This window comes from Staurois parvus, unplaced genomic scaffold, assembly GCF_062004578.1.
Source record: "Staurois parvus isolate SC_StPar_1 unplaced genomic scaffold, SC_StPar_1.0 ptg003609l, whole genome shotgun sequence".
In the NCBI taxonomy this organism is placed as follows: Eukaryota; Metazoa; Chordata; class Amphibia; order Anura; family Ranidae; genus Staurois; species Staurois parvus.
In genome coordinates, this window is record NW_028321405.1 from 9240 (window position 1) to 29827 (window position 20588).

The 20588-nt window shown below is 54.0% G+C and overlaps 1 protein-coding gene across 1 annotated transcript in view; it reads left to right on the forward strand.

The window, feature by feature from the left end:
- Window positions 1–5097: 5097 nt before the first annotated feature.
- LOC149427618 (uncharacterized) overlaps window positions 5098–20588 on the forward strand; it is a gene marked incomplete at its 3' end in the record, with an annotated part of 53653 nt that continues 38162 nt past the window's right edge. Inside the window, 5 exon segments of the mRNA XM_089667848.1 lie at window positions 5098–5254; window positions 6402–6543; window positions 6611–6759; window positions 18564–18755; window positions 20360–20443. Coding sequence (XP_089523974.1) covers window positions 5195–5254; window positions 6402–6543; window positions 6611–6759; window positions 18564–18755; window positions 20360–20443 — 627 coding nt within the window.

Sequence of the window (20588 nt, forward strand, 5' to 3'; positions counted from 1 at the left end):
TGTGGATCGCTCTTCAGGCAGCAAAACCGTCCGCTACGCCTCCATGCGGGGCATTTTAGGGGCGTTTCCATCAAACGTTATAGAGAGCGCATCAAACACGCGGCGTGCGGGACGTTTTGCGGCGCCCCCACAGCGCACAGGTGTGGCGAGGCGGGTTTGATGCCGACTCTTTCCGGGAATCTCCTGACGGAATCGATCGATCCCACCGCAATCAGCACTGACCTGGAGTGGCAGTCCTGGGTGCGCACGGCGGTCACTGTGCAGAGCCGCCTCCCACATGAGATTAGCGCACCGTGCGTCTGCATAGCGCAAGGCTTTTGTTTTTTTTTTTTCAACTTTATTTGTACCGTTATGTACTGACACTCGGATTGTGCTCACTGGGGGCGGAAAAAGTGTGATATCCTGCAGTGGCCCCTCAGTATGGGGGGAGGGGAGGGGGGGCGGTATCAGGCGGTCCAGCAGTGTACACAGAGGTGTGAGGTCACCATGGAGCTGTATACAGGGCTGTTTGCTGTAGATAAGTCTGTCACCTGCCCTGTATATAGGTGGCATGGAGACACTACACACAGCTGTTGTCATGGGAACCGGGACATCACTTTCCTGTCACAGATCTGAGTGATTACCCCCCACCGGGGCACTGCTGGGGGGGGTAAACACAACACACCTGAACTCAGTGGGGGGGGGCTGGGGGTGGTAAACTCACAACACACCTGAACTCTGGGGGGGGGGGGGGGTAAACACAACACACCTGAACTCAGTGGGGGGGGGGGGGTTGGGGGTGGTAAACTCACAACACACCTGAACTCTGGGGGGGGGGGGGTAAACTCACAGCACACCTAAAGGTAAGGCTCCACCCACACTGGGGGGGCGTTTAGATAGCGCTGGAAACATTCGCTTTGAATAGTCATGTTACAAATGTGCGTTTTTTAGTGGTTTTGCATTGGAACGTTTTGCCGCATTTGCGGTTTTTACTGTTTTTTTTTGCCTTTTTTTTTTTTTAACAAAAAAAAAATATTGGGGTCACAAAAGCATCCAAAAACACCAGTTTGTGACGGTTTACTACGTTTTTTAGTGTTTTTCAGCGTTAGGCTACATTCACACTGAACTCCTGCCTGACGCCCCGATAGTGTATGACAGGCAATAGACAGGCAGTTGGGAAGTTTTTACCGCTCCCCAAGTGTCCTATGTGCGTTTTTGAGGCGTTTGCAAAGCGTTAAATCCGCGCCAGGAACGCCTATAATACAGCATAATGGTACTGATGGCCCACAAACACCCCGCAAACACCTCGCAAACGCCTCGCAAACACCTCGCAAACACCTCGCAAACACCCCGCAAACACCTCGCAAACACCTCGCAAACGCCTCGCAAACACCTCGCAAACCCCCCGCAAACGCCTCGCAAACGCCTCGCAAACGCCTCGCAAACGCCTCGCAAACGCCTCGCAAACCCCCCGCAAACCCCCCGCAAACCCCTCGCAAACGCCTCGCAAACGCCTCGCAAACACCTCGTAAACGCCTCGCAAACCCCCCGCAAACGCCTCGCAAACCCCCCGCAAACGCCTCGCAAACGCCTCGCAAACCCCCCGCAAACCCCCCGCAAACACCCCGCAAACACCTCGCAAACACCCCGCAAACACCTCGCAAACGCCTCGCAAACGCCTCGCAAACGCCTCGCAAACCCCCCGCAAACGCCTCGCAAACACCTCGCAAACGCCTTGCAAACCCCCCGCAAACACCTCGCAAACACCCCGCAAACACCTCGCAAACGCCTCGCAAACGCCTCGCAAACCCCCCGCAAACGCCTCGCAAACGCCTCGCAAACGCCTCGCAAACACCTCGCAAACCCCCCGCAAACGCCTCGCAAACGCCTCGCAAACGCCTCGCAAACGCCTCGCAAACCCCCGCAAACGCCTCGCAAACCCCCCGCAAACGCCTCGCAAACGCCTCGCAAACACCCCGCAAACACCCCGCAAACACCTCGCAAACCCCCCGCAAACCCCCCGCAAACACCTCGCAAACCCCCCGCAAACCCCCCGCAAACCCCCCGCAAACACCTCGCAAACCCCCCGCAAACCCCCCGCAAACCCCCCGCAAACACCTCGCAAACACCCCGCAAACACCTCGCAAACCCCCCGCAAACCCCCCGCAAACCCCCCGCAAACACCTCGCAAACACCTCGCAAACACCCCGCAAACACCTCGCAAACACCTCGCAAACACCCCGCAAACACCCCGCAAACACCTCGCAAACACCCCGCAAACACCCCGCAAACACCTCGCAAACACCTCGCAAACCCCCCGCAAACCCCCCGCAAACACCTCGCAAACCCCCCGCAAACCCCCCGCAAACACCCCGCAAACCCCCCGCAAACACCCCGCAAACACCTCGCAAACACCTCGCAAACACCCCGCAAACACCTCGCAAACACCTCGCAAACACCCCGCAAACACCTCGCAAACGCCTCGCAAACGCCTCGCAAACGCCTCGCAAACGCCTCGCAAACCCCCCGCAAACCCCCCGCAAACGCCTCGCAAACCCCTCGCAAACGCCTCGCAAACGCCTCGCAAACACCTCGTAAACGCCTCGCAAACCCCCCGCAAACGCCTCGCAAACCCCCCGCAAACGCCTCGCAAACGCCTCGCAAACCCCCCGCAAACCCCCCGCAAACACCCCGCAAACACCTCGCAAACACCCCGCAAACACCTCGCAAACGCCTCGCAAACCCCCCGCAAACGCCTCGCAAACACCTCGCAAACGCCTTGCAAACCCCCCGCAAACACCTCGCAAACGCCTCGCAAACGCCTCGCAAACCCCCCGCAAACGCCTCGCAAACGCCTCGCAAACGCCTCGCAAACGCCTCGCAAACACCTCGCAAACCCCCCGCAAACGCCTCGCAAACGCCTCGCAAACGCCTCGCAAACGCCTCGCAAACCCCCGCAAACGCCTCGCAAACCCCCCGCAAACGCCTCGCAAACGCCTCGCAAACACCCCGCAAACACCCCGCAAACACCTCGCAAACCCCCCGCAAACCCCCCGCAAACACCTCGCAAACCCCCCGCAAACCCCCCGCAAACCCCCCGCAAACCCCCCGCAAACCCCCCGCAAACACCTCGCAAACACCCCGCAAACACCTCGCAAACCCCCCCGCAAACCCCCCGCAAACCCCCCGCAAACCCCCCGCAAACACCTCGCAAACACCTCGCAAACACCCCGCAAACACCTCGCAAACACCTCGCAAACACCCCGCAAACACCTCGCAAACACCTCGCAAACACCCCGCAAACACCCCGCAAACACCTCGCAAACACCTCGCAAACCCCCCGCAAACCCCCCGCAAACACCTCGCAAACCCCCCGCAAACCCCCCGCAAACACCCCGCAAACACCCCGCAAACACCTCGCAAACCCCCCGCAAACCCCCCGCAAACACCTCGCAAACCCCCCGCAAACCCCCCGCAAACACCCCGCAAACACCCCGCAAACACCTCGCAAACACCTCGCAAACACCCCACAAATACCCCGCAAACGCCCCGCAAACGCCGGCCAGGCATTAATGGACGTCACTATAGACTGGAATGGGAGGCTTCAGTGTAAACAGCTCTGTGTGCCGCCATGTGCAGAATTCTCATAGGCGTTTGAGAAGCATTAAAAATGGGCACAGCGGGGGTACAGACCTGGGAACTCGGCACAGGGATGGTGGGAACCCCTCATAATGGGCACAGCGGGGGTACAGACCCGGGAACTCAGCACAGGGATGGTGGGAACCCCTCATAATGGGCACAGCGGGGGTACAGACCCGGGAACTCGGCACAGGGATGGTGGGAACCCCTCATAATGGGCACAGCGGGGGGTACAGACCTGGGAACTCGGCACAGGGATGGTGGGAACCCCTCATAATGGGCACAGCAGGGGTACAGACCCGGGAACTCGGCACAGGGATGGTGGGAACCCCTCATAATGGGCAAAGCGGGGGTACAGACCCGGGAACTCGGCACAGGGATGGTGGGAACCCCTCATAATGGGCACAGCGGGTGTACAGACCCGGGAACTCGGCACAGGGATGGTGGGAACCCCTCATAATGGGCACAGCGGGGGTACAGACCCGGGAACTCGGCACAGGGATGGTGGGACCCCTCAATGGGCACAGCGGGTGTACAGACCCGGGAACTCGGCACAGGGATGGCGGGAACCCCTCATAATGGGCACAGCGGGTGTACAGGGATGGTGGGACCCCTCACAATGGGCACAGCGGGTGTACAGGGATGGTGGGACCCCTTATAATGGGCACAACGGGTGTACAGGGATGGTGGGACCCCTTATAATGGGCACAACGGGTGTACAGGGATGGTGGGACCCCTCACAATGGGCACAGCGGGTGTACAGGGATGGTGGGACCCCTCATAAATGGGCACAGCGGGTGTACAGGGATGGTGGGACCCCTCATAATGGGCACAGCGGGTGTACAGGGATGGTGGGACCCCTCATAAATGGGCACAGCGGGTGTACAGGGATGGTGGGACCCCTCATAATGGGCACAGCGGGTGTACAGGGATGGTGGGACCCCTCATTAATGGGCACAGCGGGTGTACAGGGATGGTGGGAACCCCTCATAATGGGCACAGCGGGTGTACAGGGATGGTGGGACCCATCATAATGGGCACAGTGGGGGTACAGGGATGGTGGGAACCCCTCATAATGGGCACAGCGGGGGTACAGATCCGGGAACTCAGCACAGGGATGGTGGGAACCCCTCACAATGGGCACATGATGTTGTGAATGGTGTATACAGATGTATCCTCATGTCCCATGAGGCATTGCAGGGCCGGCAGGTACAGACACGACTCCCAGAGACATGCTGGGCCTTGTAGTTCCACGCTTTGCCCTCCCCGGCTCTGTGTTCCTGAGCGCTCGGCGCCCTCTGCTGGATGACAGGTGTAGTTCACACTCTGTAGATGGCGGTCCTGGAAGCTTGCTGTTTCCATGGTTACAGGCAGGAAGCCGCGTACCCCAGTAGGGGGAGCCCTGGGTCCTAGACTCCGCCATGCGGCCTCCCCATTCATGTGGCCTGTCCTCACAATGGGTGTGAATGGAGGCGGGGGAGGGGGAGGGGAGTGAGGGAGATTTGTGTGTAATCTGCTCATAGAATGCTCCTCCGATCACAGGGGCCCATGACTGTCCTCTGGGGGCCCTGTATAGATGAGTACGGCGGAGGAGGGCCCGGACCCCGCTGAGGACAGTCTGGAAGCCGTCATACAGGTGGGTGACACCCAGGGGGGGCGTCCAGACGGGGGGGGGGGGGAGGACATTAGAGTGTAAGCTCCTCTGGTACACAGACTGATGGGACTGCGGGGGGAGGGGACATTAGAGCGTAAGCTCCTCTGGTGCAGAGACTGATGTGACTGTGGGGGAGGGGACATTAGAGCGTAAGCTCCTCTGGTACAGAGACTGATGTGACTGTGGGGGAGGGGACATTAGAGTGTAAGCTCCTCTGTACAGAGACTGATGGGACTGCGGGGGAGGGGACATTAGAGTGTAAGCTCCTCAGGTACAGAGACTGATGGGACTCTGGGGGAGGGGACATTAGAGTGTAAGCTCCTCAGGTACAGAGACTGATGGGACTGTGGGGGAGGGGACATTAGAGTGTAAGCTCCTCAGGTACAGAGACTGATGGGACTCTGGGGGAGGGGACATTAGAGTGTAAGCTCCTCAGGTACAGAGACTGATGGGACTCTGGGGGAGGGGACATTAGAGTGTAAGCTCCTCTGGTACAGAGACTGATAGGACTGTGGGGGAGGGGACATTAGAGTGTAAGCTCCTCAGTACAGAGACTGATGGGACTGTGGGGGAGGGGACATTAGAGTGTAAGCTCCTCAGTACAGAGACTGATGGGACTGTGGGGGAGGGGACATTAGAGTGTAAGCTCCTCTGTACAGAGACTGATGGGACTGTGGGGGAGGGGACATTAGAGTGTAAGCTCCTCTGGTACAGAGACTGATGGGACTGTGGGGGAGGGGACATTAGAGTGTAAGCTCCTCAGTACAGAGACTGATGGGACTGTGGGGGAGGGGACATTAGAGTGTAAGCTCCTCAGTACAGAGACTGATGGGACTGGCTCAGTGATCTCTGTACTGCGCTGCGGTATATGTCAGAGCTATATATATATAATGTATAATAATAATAGTGTGTGGCTGTTGGGGGGATATTAGAGTGTAAGCTCCTGTGGAGCCCTGAGTGTGTATTGATCTTCCAGCGTGCTGGTAATTATTTTCTGTGTACAGCTGACCCGTATATCTGTGATGCTTGGTGGTTCGCGGTGTGGGAGGAGCCTATAATCGATGGCGGGTGATTGCAGTGGGTTGTTCTGTGTGTCTCGGTGTGACTTGTGATGTTCGTTCTCTTCCAGAAATTGACCCTCCGGGTCCTGCGTGTTCCGGATCAGAGGTCCCTCACTGTTCGCGGTGACACCATCGACCCCGCCCCGTCCTCCCTGCCGCTTCGTATCCGACAGATCGTCACGGAGAACCTCAGCCCTCCCCCGGAGCCAGGTGAGTGGCGGGTGTGGACCCTGTGCTGGGTAATGAGGTGTCACTGACCAGGTAATGTCCTCTGCAGGTGACACCGCAGACATGTCCTCCCTGCTCTCCGTACAAGAGGAGAATCGCATCCTGCAGCAGGAGCTGTCCCGGGTGGAGGATCTCCTGGCGCAGAGCCGCGCAGAGAGGGACGAGCTCGCCATCAAATACAACGCCATCAGTGAGCGGGTGAGTTGTACCCTCCGGGCCGCTTTGTACATCGCTCCTGCCGTTGTCGCCGTTTATTACATGGGTGGAACACAGAGTGCAGCCATGGCACCAGTATACCAGTGCATGTTTCCTTGTTACAGCCTGTGTAGAGGTGGGTGTGTCTATTCCCTCCACTCAGGTCTCAGATTACACTTAGCTCCCTGTGAAGTGTGTGACAGCAGACCCCACCCCCCCTGCCTGCTGGAGCTCAGACATTCTGTGTAGAATGCATGCTTTCAGAAGGGCTGTAGTGGAATGAGGACTGCAGATAAACAGGTACAACTTATGCAGGAGCGTTTGATTCATCTCTGCGTATTTTTTAATACTTAGAATTTTTTTTTTAGCAGAAAAGCAAACATTTATTACATTGCAGCTGACCGATTCTTAGATGTGATGGCCGCATTAGTTTTCTTTTTTCTAGACTTTTTATTTTATTTTCATCTGCTGATTGTTTTTAAAAAAAACAAAAAACAATCTCTCCTGCAGATGCAGCAGTTAGAGGGTTCTGACATTCCATGTACCACTGACAGAGGTGCTTACAATGATCAGCGTTTATTTATCGATGTAAAACCTTCATCCCAAAAGGAAGTAAACTGTCACTGATTCTAAAGTGTGGGCCGGAGACTGACTTCAGTTTGTTAGTGTATCTAAATCTGCTAGTGCATCTAACCCCACCTCCCCCAGGACTGACCATGCTGCTGTCCAAAGGTGCTCCTTCCTCCAGAGTGGGGGCGCTCTAATACAGGAGGTGTGTTACTGGCTAGATCACCGGGGAAAAAAGACTAGAAAGGAAAACTAATGCAGCCGCCACATCTGATGATTGGTGAGGTGCAGTGTGGGACATTTCTGGTTTTGGGATTAATACAAGTGTAGGAAATCCTCCTGCGTTGGGATTGGTTGGTGCGGAGGCGTCCCCATCTGTCCCCATCCTTTTCTCACATTCATCCCATTCATCTCCGCTTCGCTGTGCCGCCCTCGGTCAGTGAGAGTCGTGTCCGGACAGGCAGCGGGCACAGGGGGCACATCAGGCAGGCTGAGACTTGCCTGCAGTCAGTGTGGCGTGTGACATCGGTGACGCACCGAGCGCTGTCATTGTCAGCTCACATATTTCCCAGGCTGCTGCTCAGACCCCCCAGCGGGAAGCATCGACCAGGGGCCCCTGCACTGCTGAGAAGAGTGCCAGCTCTAGGACCCGGTCACTCCTATTACAGGCCAATGGCCGCCTCACATTGCTGCTCAGACCCCCCAGCGGGAAGCTTTGACCAGGGGCCCCTGCACTGCTGAGAAGAGTGCCAGCTCTGGGACCCGGTCACTCCTATTACAGGCCAATGGCCGCCTCACATTGCTGCTCAGACCCCCCAGCGGGAAGCTTTGACCAGGGGCCCCTGCACTGCTGAGAAGAGTGCCAGCTCTGGGACCCGGTCACTCCTATTACAGGCCAATGGCCTCACCCTGCTGATCGCTCGCCGTGTCCCCAATCGCAGATCTGCGTCTCTATAGATGATAAAGTCCTCCAACATCCGTCCCACCTCCGAATGATTCAGTCTGGTGACACCAATAGAGAGGAGGATCCAATGGGGACACAAATCTGTGAGTTACCCACAATTCACCGGACCGGCCGCATGTCCAGACTTCTCCAATCCTCCGCGTTCTTCTACAGCAACGGGATCATTTATCAGACAACCTCCACCTTCATCATTAAAGGTCCTTCAGCTCCACTCAGTGACTGTGCCTAGGCTGAGATGATGTCATCAGTCTGCTGCAGGCAGGAAGAAGCATTTTCTCAGTCTCCCCTCCCCCAGTGATCAGACTGTACATTGTAACTTTGTAGAAGGAGGAGAAGGCATTTCCTCAGTCTCCCCTCCCCCAGTGATCAGACTGTACATTGTAACTTTGTAGAAGGAGGAGAAGGCATTTCCTCAGTCTCCCCTCCCCCAGTGATCAGACTGTACATTGCAACTTTGTAGGAGGAAGAGGCACTCCTCAGTCTCCTCCCCCAGTGATCAGACTGTACATTGTAACTTTGTAGAAGGAGGAGGAGGCGTTTCCTCAGTCTCCCTCCCCCCAGTGATCAGACTGTACATTGTAACTTTGTAGAAGGAGGAGGAGGCATTTCCTCAGTCTCCTCCCCCAGTGATCAGACTGTACATTGTAACTTTGTAGCAAGTCACAAGGTGTGAGGTTGCAGTGGGGGCTGATCTGTGTCAGACATTTGTGAACACAGCCAGGAACTGCACAGGCACCAGGATTTACCTGATTGTGTCATCTGTGAGCCAGTAGATAGTGAAACTGATGTCTGAACAAAGATGGTGTTGTGTTCCTGGAGAGAATAGCAGATGAAGGCATTGTCCCGGGGGGTACAGAGAAATGACAGACAGGGACACTGAGAGGGATGACTGGAGGGACACTGAGAGGGATGACTGGAGGGAGCACTGAGAGAAATGACAGACAGGGACACTGAGAGGGATGACTGGAGGGAGCACTGAGAGGGATGACTGGAGGGAGCACTGAGAGAAATGACAGACAGGGACACTGAGAGGGATGACTGGAGGGAGCACTGAGAGGGATGACTGGAGGGACACTGAGAGGGATGACTGGAGGGACACTGAGAGGGATGACTGGAGGGAGCACTGAGAGGGATGACTGGAGGGAGCACTGAGAGGGATGACTGGAGGGAGCACTGAGAGGGATGACTGGAGGGAGCACTGAGAGGGATGACTGGAGGGAGCACTGAGAGGGATGACTGGAGGGACACTGAGAGGGATGACTGGAGGGAGCACTGAGAGGGATGACTGGAGGGAGCACTGAGAGGGATGACTGGAGGGAGCACTGAGAGGGATGACTGGAGGGACACTGAGAGGGATGACTGGAGGGACACTGAGAGGGATGACTGGAGGGACACTGAGAGGGATGACTGGAGGGACACTGAGAGGGATGACTGGAGGGAGCACTGGGAGGGATGACTGGAGGGACACTGAGAGGGATGACTGGAGGGACACTGAGAGGGATGACTGGAGGGAGCACTGAGCGGGATGACTGGAGGGAGCACTCCGCTGGCGGGAGCCCGGATGGACATGGAGGCTCCTCCCCCTATAGAGGGACGTCACATGGAATGTGTGCATTCTTCGGTACAATAGCCATCCATTGTAATAAACGCCCCCCTCCCCTCCCCCCCTTTATGGTGATAAAGATGGGAATGCCTGTCAGGAGCTCATTATATATGCGGAATTGCAGAGATCTGGTCCCCAGAGCTAGCACTCCTCTTTCATAGTCGCTGTGATTGGATACTGACCAGAGACTTTGCTCATATTGATGGGCACCAGTTTGGTCAGCGGTGAGCGTCCCTCTATGTGCTCCATTGTCTCCGTGTCACCATCCTCTCTTTATGGCCCCACCGGTGACCGGCACAATGGCGTGAATTGGCGGTCGCTGTGGTGACGGTTGCCGGGGAGACGGTAAACTCATCGCATTCAGTGCGCCCGTGTCTGGCGAGGGACAATGGGCATTCTTCCAGGGTCTTTATTGGAGGATCTGGATGGTGGCTGCACTGTGCAGAGAACGTGTCCAACCCAGATGACCAATCGTGTGGTCCTCACCGGCCCCGGGACCCCGGACTGCCCCCCAAATCTCAGATTATGCCCCATACATTGCCACCTGTAGTGCCCCCCACCCCCCCCTTCCACAGGATAGAGGTGACCACTGTTCCAGGATCCCTTGGTATGTGTTCTGGTGTAGTCAGTCCACCTTCTGAAGGGTTCAATGACCAAAATCCACAATGGTTATCCGCCTGGTGGGGGGCACTGACCTTCGATGGAGGGGCCCTGGATTAGCTGTGCTACGCCTGATATCTTACCCGGGGGGACACGTGACCTGCATATATCTTACCCGGGGGGGACATGTGACCTGCATAAATCTTACCCGGGGGGACACGTGACCTGCATATATCTTACCCGGGGGGGGACACGTGACCTGCATATATCTTACCCGGGGGGGGACACGTGACCTGCATATACCTTACCCGGGGGGGACACGTGACCTGCATATACCTTACCCGGGGGGACACGTGACCTGCATATATCTTACCCTGGGGGACACGTGACCTGCATATATCTTACCCGGGGGGACACGTGACCTGCATATACCTTACCCGGGGAGGACACGTGACCTGCATATATCTTACCCGGGGGGGACACGTGACCTGCATATACCTTACCCGGGGGGACACGTGACCTGCATATATCTTACCCGGGGGGGGGGGGACAGGAGTCTGCCGAATGTTGAGACCAGAGGAGGCAGAGATGAGGGGGAGCTGCGGCTGCACAGAGAGGTGCAGGATTTGGCAGAGGAGTTCTGTTCTCCTCTCTGCTGAGACAAGGTGGGGGCGGAGACTAGGGGGTACCTGCAGGAGAGGTGCAAGGGCCACATGAAATGACCTGGAGGGCCAGATTTGGCCCCCGGGCCTTGTGTCTGACACCTGTGGTCTAGAGGGAGATTCTGGGTACAAAGATTATATCCTAAATGACTTAGGAGATCTTCTTGTCAGTCACCAGCCCTGTTGTGTCGTCTTTGTGGAGGATTCTGGGTAATCTGCTCACCAGCCCTGTTGTGTCTTTGTGGAGGATTCTGGGTAATCTGCTCACCAGCCCTGTTGTGTCTTTGTGGAGGATTCTGGGTAATCTGCTCACCAGCCCTGTTGTGTCTTTGTGGAGGATTCTGGGTAATCTGCCCACCAGCCCTGTTGTGTCGTCTTTGTGGAGGATTCTGGGTAATTGCTCACCAGCCCTGTTGTGTTGTCTTTGTGGAGGATTCTGGGTAATCTGCTCACCAGCCCTGTTGTGTCTTTGTGGAGGATTCTGGGTAATCTGCTCACCAGCCCTGTTGTGTCTTTGTGGAGGATTCTGGGTAATTGCTCACCAGCCCTGTTGTGTCTTCTTTGTGGAGGATTCTGGGTAATCTGCTCACCAGCCCTGTTGTGTCTTTGTGGAGGATTCTGGGTAATCTGCTCACCAGCCCTGTTGTGTCTTCTTTGTGGAGGATTCTGGGTAATCTGCTCACCAGCCCTGTTGTGTCTTCTTTGTGGAGGATTCTGGGTAATCTGCTCACCAGCCCTGTTGTGTCTTTGTGGAGGATTCTGGGTAATCTGCCCACCAGCCCTGTTGTGTCTTCTTTGTGGAGGATTCTGGGTAATCTGCCCACCAGCCCTGTTGTGTCTTTGTGGAGGATTCTGGGTAATCTGCTCACCAGCCCTGTTGTGTCTTCTTTGTGGAGGATTCTGGGTAATCTGCTCACCAGCCCTGTTGTGTCTTCTTTGTGGAGGATTCTGGGTAATCTGCTCACCAGCCCTGTTGTGTCTTCTTTGTGGAGGATTCTGGGTAATCTGCTCACCAGCCCTGTTGTGTCTTCTTTGTGGAGGATTCTGGGTAATTGCTCACCAGCCCTGTTGTGTCTTCTTTGTGGAGGATTCTGGGTAATCTGCCCACCAGCCCTGTTGTGTCGTCTTTGTGGAGGATTCTGGGTAATCTGCTCACCAGGCCTGTTGTGTCTTCTTTGTGGAGGATTCTGGGTAATCTGCCCACCAGCCCTGTTGTGTCTTTGTGGAGGATTCTGGGTAATCTGCTCACCAGCCCTGTTGTGTCTTTGTGGAGGATTCTGGGTAATCTGCTCACCAGCCCTGTTGTGTCTTTGTGGAGGATTCTGGGTAATCTGCTCACCAGCCCTGTTGTGTCGTCTGTGTGGAGGATTCTGGGTAATCTGCTCACCAGCCCTGTTGTGTCTTCTTTGTGGAGGATTCTGGGTAATCTGCTCACCAGCCCTGTCGTGTCTTTGTGGAGGATTCTGGGTAATCTGCTCACCAGCCCTGTTGTGTCGTCTGTGTGGAGGATTCTGGGTAATCTGCTCACCAGCCCTGTTGTGTCTTCTTTGTGGAGGATTCTGGGTAATCTGCTCACCAGCCCTGTTGTGTCTTTGTGGAGGATTCTGGGTAATCTGCTCACCAGCCCTGTTGTGTCTTTGTGGAGGATTCTGGGTAATCTGCTCACCAGCCCTGTTGTGTCTTCTTTGTGGAGGATTCTGGGTAATCTGCTCACCAGCCCTGTTGTGTCTTTGTGGAGGATTCTGGGTAATCTGCTCACCAGCCCTGTTGTGTCTTTGTGGAGGATTCTGGGTAATCTGCTCACCAGCCCTGTTGTGTCGTCTTTGTGGAGGATTCTGGGTAATCTGCTCACCAGCCCTGTTGTGTCGTCTTTGTGGAGGATTCTGGGTAATCTGCTCACCAGCCCTGTCGTGTCTTCTTTGTGGAGGATTCTGGGTAATCTGCTCACCAGCCCTGTTGTGTCTTTGTGGAGGATTCTGGGTAATTGCTCACCAGCCCTGTCGTGTCGTCTTTGTGGAGGATTCTGGGTAATCTGCTCACCAGCCCTGTTGTGTCTTTGTGGAGGATTCTGGGTAATTGCTCACCAGCCCTGTTGTGTCGTCTTTGTGGAGGATTCTGGGTAATCTGCTCACCAGGCCTGTTGTGTCGTCTTTGTGGAGGATTCTGGGTAATCTGCTCACCAGGCCTGTTGTGTCTTCTTTGTGGAGGATTCTGGGTAATCTGCCCACCAGCCCTGTTGTGTCTTTGTGGAGGATTCTGGGTAATCTGCCCACCAGCCCTGTTGTGTCTTTGTGGAGGATTCTGGGTAATCTGCTCACCAGCCCTGTTGTGTCTTTGTGGAGGATTCTGGGTAATCTGCTCACCAGCCCTGTTGTGTCTTTGTGGAGGATTCTGGGTAATCTGCTCACCAGCCCTGTTGTGTCGTCTGTGTGGAGGATTCTGGGTAATCTGCTCACCAGCCCTGTTGTGTCTTCTTTGTGGAGGATTCTGGGTAATCTGCTCACCAGCCCTGTCGTGTCTTTGTGGAGGATTCTGGGTAATCTGCTCACCAGCCCTGTTGTGTCGTCTGTGTGGAGGATTCTGGGTAATCTGCTCACCAGCCCTGTTGTGTCTTCTTTGTGGAGGATTCTGGGTAATCTGCTCACCAGCCCTGTTGTGTCTTTGTGGAGGATTCTGGGTAATCTGCTCACCAGCCCTGTTGTGTCGTCTTTGTGGAGGATTCTGGGTAATCTGCTCACCAGCCCTGTTGTGTCGTCTTTGTGGAGGATTCTGGGTAATCTGCTCACCAGCCCTGTTGTGTCGTCTTTGTGGAGGATTCTGGGTAATCTGCTCACCAGCCCTGTCGTGTCTTCTTTGTGGAGGATTCTGGGTAATCTGCTCACCAGCCCTGTTGTGTCTTTGTGGAGGATTCTGGGTAATTGCTCACCAGCCCTGTCGTGTCTTCTTTGTGGAGGATTCTGGGTAATCTGCTCACCAGCCCTGTTGTGTCTTTGTGGAGGATTCTGGGTAATTGCTCACCAGCCCTGTTGTGTCGTCTTTGTGGAGGATTCTGGGTAATCTGCTCACCAGGCCTGTTGTGTCTTCTTTGTGGAGGATTCTGGGTAATCTCACCAGCCCTGTCGTGTCTTCTTTGTGGAGGATTCTGGGTAATCTGCCCACCAGCCCTGTTGTGTCTTTGTGGAGGATTCTGGGTAATCTGCCCACCAGCCCTGTTGTGTCTTTGTGGAGGATTCTGGGTAATCTGCTCACCAGCCCTGTTGTGTCGTCTGTGTGGAGGATTCTGGGTAATCTGCTCACCAGCCCTGTTGTGTCTTCTTTGTGGAGGATTCTGGGTAATCTGCTCACCAGCCCTGTCGTGTCTTTGTGGAGGATTCTGGGTAATCTGCTCACCAGCCCTGTTGTGTCGTCTGTGTGGAGGATTCTGGGTAATCTGCTCACCAGCCCTGTTGTGTCGTCTGTGTGGAGGATTCTGGGTAATCTGCTCACCAGCCCTGTTGTGTCGTCTGTGTGGAGGATTCTGGGTAATCTGCTCACCAGCCCTGTTGTGTCTTCTTTGTGGAGGATTCTGGGTAATCTGCTCACCAGCCCTGTTGTGTCGTCTGTGTGGAGGATTCTGGGTAATCTGCTCACCAGCCCTGTTGTGTCGTCTGTGTGGAGGATTCTGGGTAATCTGCTCACCAGCCCTGTTGTGTCTTCTTTGTGGAGGATTCTGGGTAATTGCTCACCAGCCCTGTTGTGTCGTCTTTGTGGAGGATTCTGGGTAATCTGCTCACCAGCCCTGTTGTGTCTTCTTTGTGGAGGATTCTGGGTAATCTGCTCACCAGCCCTGTTGTGTCTTCTTTGTGGAGGATTCTGGGTAATCTGCTCACCAGCCCTGTTGTGTATTCTTTGTGGAGGATTCTGGGTAATCTGCCCACCAGCCCTGTTGTGTCTTTGTGGAGGATTCTGGGTAATTGCTCACCAGCCCTGTTGTGTCTTTGTGGAGGATTCTGGGTAATCTGCTCACCAGCCCTGTTGTGTCGTCTTTGTGGAGGATTCTGGGTAATCTGCTCACCAGCCCTGTTGTGTCGTCTTTGTGGAGGATTCTGGGTAATCTGCTCACCAGCCCTGTTGTGTCTTTGTGGAGGATTCTGGGTAATTGCTCACCAGCCCTGTTGTGTCGTCTGTGTGGAGGATTCTGGGTAATCTGCTCACCAGCCCTGTTGTGTCTTTGTGGAGGATTCTGGGTAATCTGCTCACCGGCCCTGTTGTGTCGTCTTTGTGGAGGATTCTGGGTAATCCGCTCACCAGCCCTGTCGTGTCTTCTTTGTGGAGGATTCTGGGTAATCTGCTCACCAGCCCTGTTGTGTCTTCTTTGTGGAGGATTCTGGGTAATCTGCTCACCAGCCCTGTTGTGTCTTCTTTGTGGAGGATTCTGGGTAATCTCACCAGCCCTGTTGTGTCGTCTGTGTGGAGGATTCTGGGTAATCCGCTCACCAGCCCTGTTGTGTCTTCTTTGTGGAGGATTCTGGGTAATCTGCTCACCAGCCCAAAATGTCTGGATCTTCTACAGACGCCTTGTGGTGGGCTGAGAGCTGCAGAGGATTGGGGTTCCTATCATGGTCCTCCTCCAGACACCATCTCTGAGCCCCAACAACTTCCCCAACATTTGTTATTTCCAGATGTCAGACTAACAGCAGAAAAGAGCGAATCGTCCATCAAGTCCGCCTTCTAAAACGTTCTATCGAAATCCTGGTCTCTGGTTGTCATACGTATGTCTGGAATGACTTACTGTTGGCTGACTACCTACCTCTGCTGGATGTCTGACATCAACCACTCATCAGGAGAATATTACTCTAAGGTTCATTTTGGACTTTCCTCCTGATAGATTGAGGGCAACTAGGATCTATATAGAGGAATCAGGACCTCCTTCCTCCCGCCGGTGACCCCTCTAGTGATAGATCTATATAGAGGAATCAGGACCTCCTTCCTCCTGCCGGGGACCCTTCTAGTGATATAAAGATCTATATAGAGGAATCAGGACCTCCTTCCTCCTGCCGGTGACCCCTCTAGTGATAGGATCTATATAGAGGAATCAGGACCTCCTTCCTCCTGCCGGTGACCCCTCTAGTGATATAAAGATCTATATAGAGGAATGAGGACCTCCTTCCTCCTGCCGGTGACCCCTCTAGTGATAGGATCTATATAGAGGAATCAGGACCTCCTTCCTCCTGCCGGTGACCCCTCTAGTGATAGGATCTATGTAGATGAATCAGGACCTCCTTCCTCCTGCCGGTGACCCCTCTAGTGATATAAAGATCTATATAGAGGAATCAGAACCTCCTTCCTCCTGCCGGTGACCCTCTAGTGATAGGATCTATATAGAGGAATCAGGACCTCCTTCCTCCTGCCGGTGACCCCTCTAGTGATAGGATCTATAGAGAGGAATCAGGACCTCCTTCCTCCTGCCGGTGACCCCTCTAGTGATAGGATCTATATAGAGGAATCAGGACCTCCTTCCTCCTGCCGGTGACCCCTCTAGTGATAGATCTATATAGAGGAATCGGGACCTCCTTCCTCCCCCCGGTGACCCCTCTAGTGATAGATCTATATAGAGGAATCGGGACCTCCTTCCTCCTGCCGGTGACCCCTCTAGTGACAGATCTATATAGAGGAATCGGGACCTCCTTCCTCCTGCCGGTGACCCCTCTAGTGACAGATCTATATAGAGGAATCAGGACCTCCTTCCTCCCGCCGGTGACCCCTCTAGTGATAGGATCTATATAGAGGAATCAGGACCTCCTTCCTCCTGCCGGTGACCCCTCTAGTGATAGATCTATATAGAGGAATCAGGACCTCCTTCCTCCTGCCGGTGACCCCTCTAGTGATAGGATCTATATAGAGGAATCAGGACCTCCTTCGTCCTGCCGGTGACCCCTCTAGTGATATAAAGATCTATATAGAGGAATCAGGACCTCCTTCCTCCTGCCGGGGACCCCTCTAGTGATAGATCTATATAGAGGAATCAGAACCTCCTTCCTCCTGCCGGTGACCCTCTAGTGATAGGATCTATATAGAGGAATCAGGACCTCCTTCCTCCTGCCGGTGACCCCTCTAGTGATAGGATCTATAGAGAGGAATCAGGACCTCCTTCCTCCTGCCGGTGACCCCTCTAGTGATAGGATCTATATAGAGGAATCGGGACCTCCTTCCTCCTGCCGGTGACCCCTCTAGTGACAGATCTATATAGAGGAATCGGGACCTCCTTCCTCCTGCCGGTGACCCCTCTAGTGATAGATCTATATAGAGGAATCGGGACCCCCTTCCTCCCGCCGGTGACCCCTCTAGTGATAGGATCTATATAGAGGAATCAGGACCTCCTTCCTCCTGCCGGTGACCCCTCTAGTGATAGGATCTATATAGAGGAATCAGGACCTCCTTCCTCCTGCCGGTGACCCCTCTAGTGATAGATCTATATAGAGGAATCGGGACCTCCTTCCTCCTGCCGGTGACCCCTCTAGTGATAGGATCTATATAGAGGAATCGGGACCTCCTTCCTCCTGCCGGTGACCCCTCTACTGATAGGATCTATATAGAGGAATCAGGACCTCCTTCCTCCTGCCGGTGACCCCTCTAGTGATAGATCTATATAGAGGAATCAGGACCTCCTTCCTCCTGCCGGTGACCCCTCTAGTGATAGGATCTATATAGAGGAATCAGGACCTCCTTCCTCCTGCCGGGGACCCCTCTAGTGATAGATCTATATAGAAGAATCAGGACCTCCTTCCTCCTGCTGGGGACCCCTCTAGTGATAGATCTATATAGAGGAATCAGGACCTCCTTCCTCCTGCCGGTGACCCCTCTAGTGATAGGATCTATATAGAGGAATCTGGACCTCCTTCCTCCTGCCGGTGACCCCTCTAGTGATAGGATCTATATAGAGGAATCAGGACCTCCTTCCTCCTGCCGGTGACCCCTCTAGTGATAGATCTATATAGAAGAATCAGGACCTCCTTCCTCCTGCCGGTGACCCCTCTAGTGATAGGATCTATATAGAGGAATCAGGACCTCCTTCCTCCTGCCGGTGACCCCTCTAGTAACAGGATCTATATAGAGGAATCAGGACCTCCTTCCTCCTGCCGGTGACCCCTCTAGTGACATAAAGGATATATTATGTATCTTTGCCATGTCTGTCTTCACCATCCAATGCTGGAAGTGTTCCGGCAGATCTCAGCCATCGTATTTTTGCGGCAATCAGGAAAATGAAAATATCGTTGGCTCCCTATGTGTACGTCGTACACGTCCTCTGCCTGCAGAAATAGTGGCTGTCCTTTCCTCAGACGGCTGTCATATTGGGGGTGATCATTCTGCCCCCCCCCCTCCCCGGAGTATGAGGATTAATTGTATTTACTGTTGTCTCCTTTGCTGACAGCTGGAGCAGACACTGCGATTGGACAGCGGGGAGCGAGAGAGAGACTCCCTGGAGACGCGGAGCCTGGCGCAGCAGAATGTAGAACTCAGGAGGCGTCTGGAGGAAGAACAAGCTGCATATAAGAGAAAGCTTCAGGCCTACCAGGAGGGTCAGCAGCGGCAAGCCCAGCTTGTGCAGAAGTTGCAAGCCAAGGTGTGAATGGATGGGGGGAGAGCGCGGAGATCCCTTACAAGGGCAGCTGCTTATGTTTAGCAAATCTATGGACTGTGAGGGCCTACCTACCAAATCTATGGACTGTGAGGGCAATTTACCAAATCTATGGGGCGTGAGGGCAACTTACCAAATCTATGGGGTGTGAGGGAAACTTACCAAATCTATGGGGTGTGAGGGCCTACTTACCAAATCTATGGGGTGTGAGGGCCTACTTACCAAATCTATGGGGTGTGAGGGCCTACTTACCAAATCTATGGGGCGTGAGGGCCTACGTACCAAATCTATGGGGTATGAGGGCAACTTACCAAATCTATGGGGTGTGAGGGAAACTTACCAAATCTATGGGGCGTGAGGGCAACTTACCAAATCTATGGGGTGTGAGGGAAACTTACCAAATCTATGGGACGTGAGGGCCTACTTACCAAATCTATGGGGTGTGAGGTCCTACTTACCAAATCTATGGGGTGTGAGGGCCTACTTACCAAATCTATGGGGTGTGAGGGCCTACTTACCAAATCTATGGGGCGTGAGGGCCTACTTACCAAATCTATGACGTGTGAAGGAAACTTACCAAATCTATGGGGTGTGAAGGCCTACTTACCAAATCTATGGGGTGTGAAGGCCTACTTACCAAATCTATGGGGTGTGAAGGCCTACTTACCAAATCTATGGGGCGTGAGGACAGCTTACCAAATCTATAGGGTGTGAGGGCAACTTACCAAATCTATAGGGTGTGAGGGAAACTTACCAAATCTATGGGGCGTGAGGGAAACTTACCAAATCTATAGGGTGTGAGGGAAACATACCAAATCTATAGGGTGTGAGGGAAACATACCAAATCTATAGGGTGTGAGGGAAACATACCAAATCTATAGGGTGTGAAGGCCTACTTACCAAATCTATAGGGTGTGAAGGCCTACTTACCAAATCTATAGGGTGTGAAGGCCTACTTACCAAATCTATAGGGTGTGAAGGCCTACTTACCAAATCTATAGGGCGTGAGGGAAATTTACCAAATCTATGGGGTGTGAGGGCCTACTTACCAAATCTATAGGGTGTGAGGGAAACTTACCAAATCTATGGGGTGTGAAGGCCTACTTACCAAATCTATAGGGTGTGAAGGCCTACTTACCAAATCTTTGGGGCGTGAGGGAAACTTACCAAATCTATGGGGTGTGAGCGCCTACTTAAGCAACCTATTTATTTCATACCCAATCAAAACTGTACAATTTCTTTAGATTTGCCAACAATTCTGTAATCTCAGTGTCTTCCTATATCCAGGCTGTATCCAATCAGACAACCTCACCCTACAAAGTTCTTGGTAGACTTAAGTGATTGGCGATGGGTTGTCCCATGTATGGTCATCTTAAAGGACATTGTACAATCAGAATATAATGTGTGCCATCAGCTTCAGCCGCAGACCGACTTAGTAACATGCTGATCCTTTCACCTTGGATCCTGTGAAGAGATCTGGAGAACATGACCTGTTTGTATTTTCTGAGGGCCGGATGGGAAGCACTGCTCTATGGAGGGCCGGCTGGGGATTTGATGAGGGTATTCATAACCTTTGATGGTCTCCGCAGGTTCTGCAGTACAAGAAGCGATGTGGAGAGGTGGAGCAGCAGCTGCTGGAACGATCGACAGAGCTGGAGCACGAACGTCTTAGTGTGAGCCTTAGTTTATATGAAATAAAGATCTTTGTGTTAAACATGAGCTCTGGGTGATGCCTGAACAAGGATGGTGCTGCCCTTCTGGAGGGAAAAGCAGATGGAGGCATTGGTGGGGGGAGGGGAAGGGGGATGAGGGCGGTGA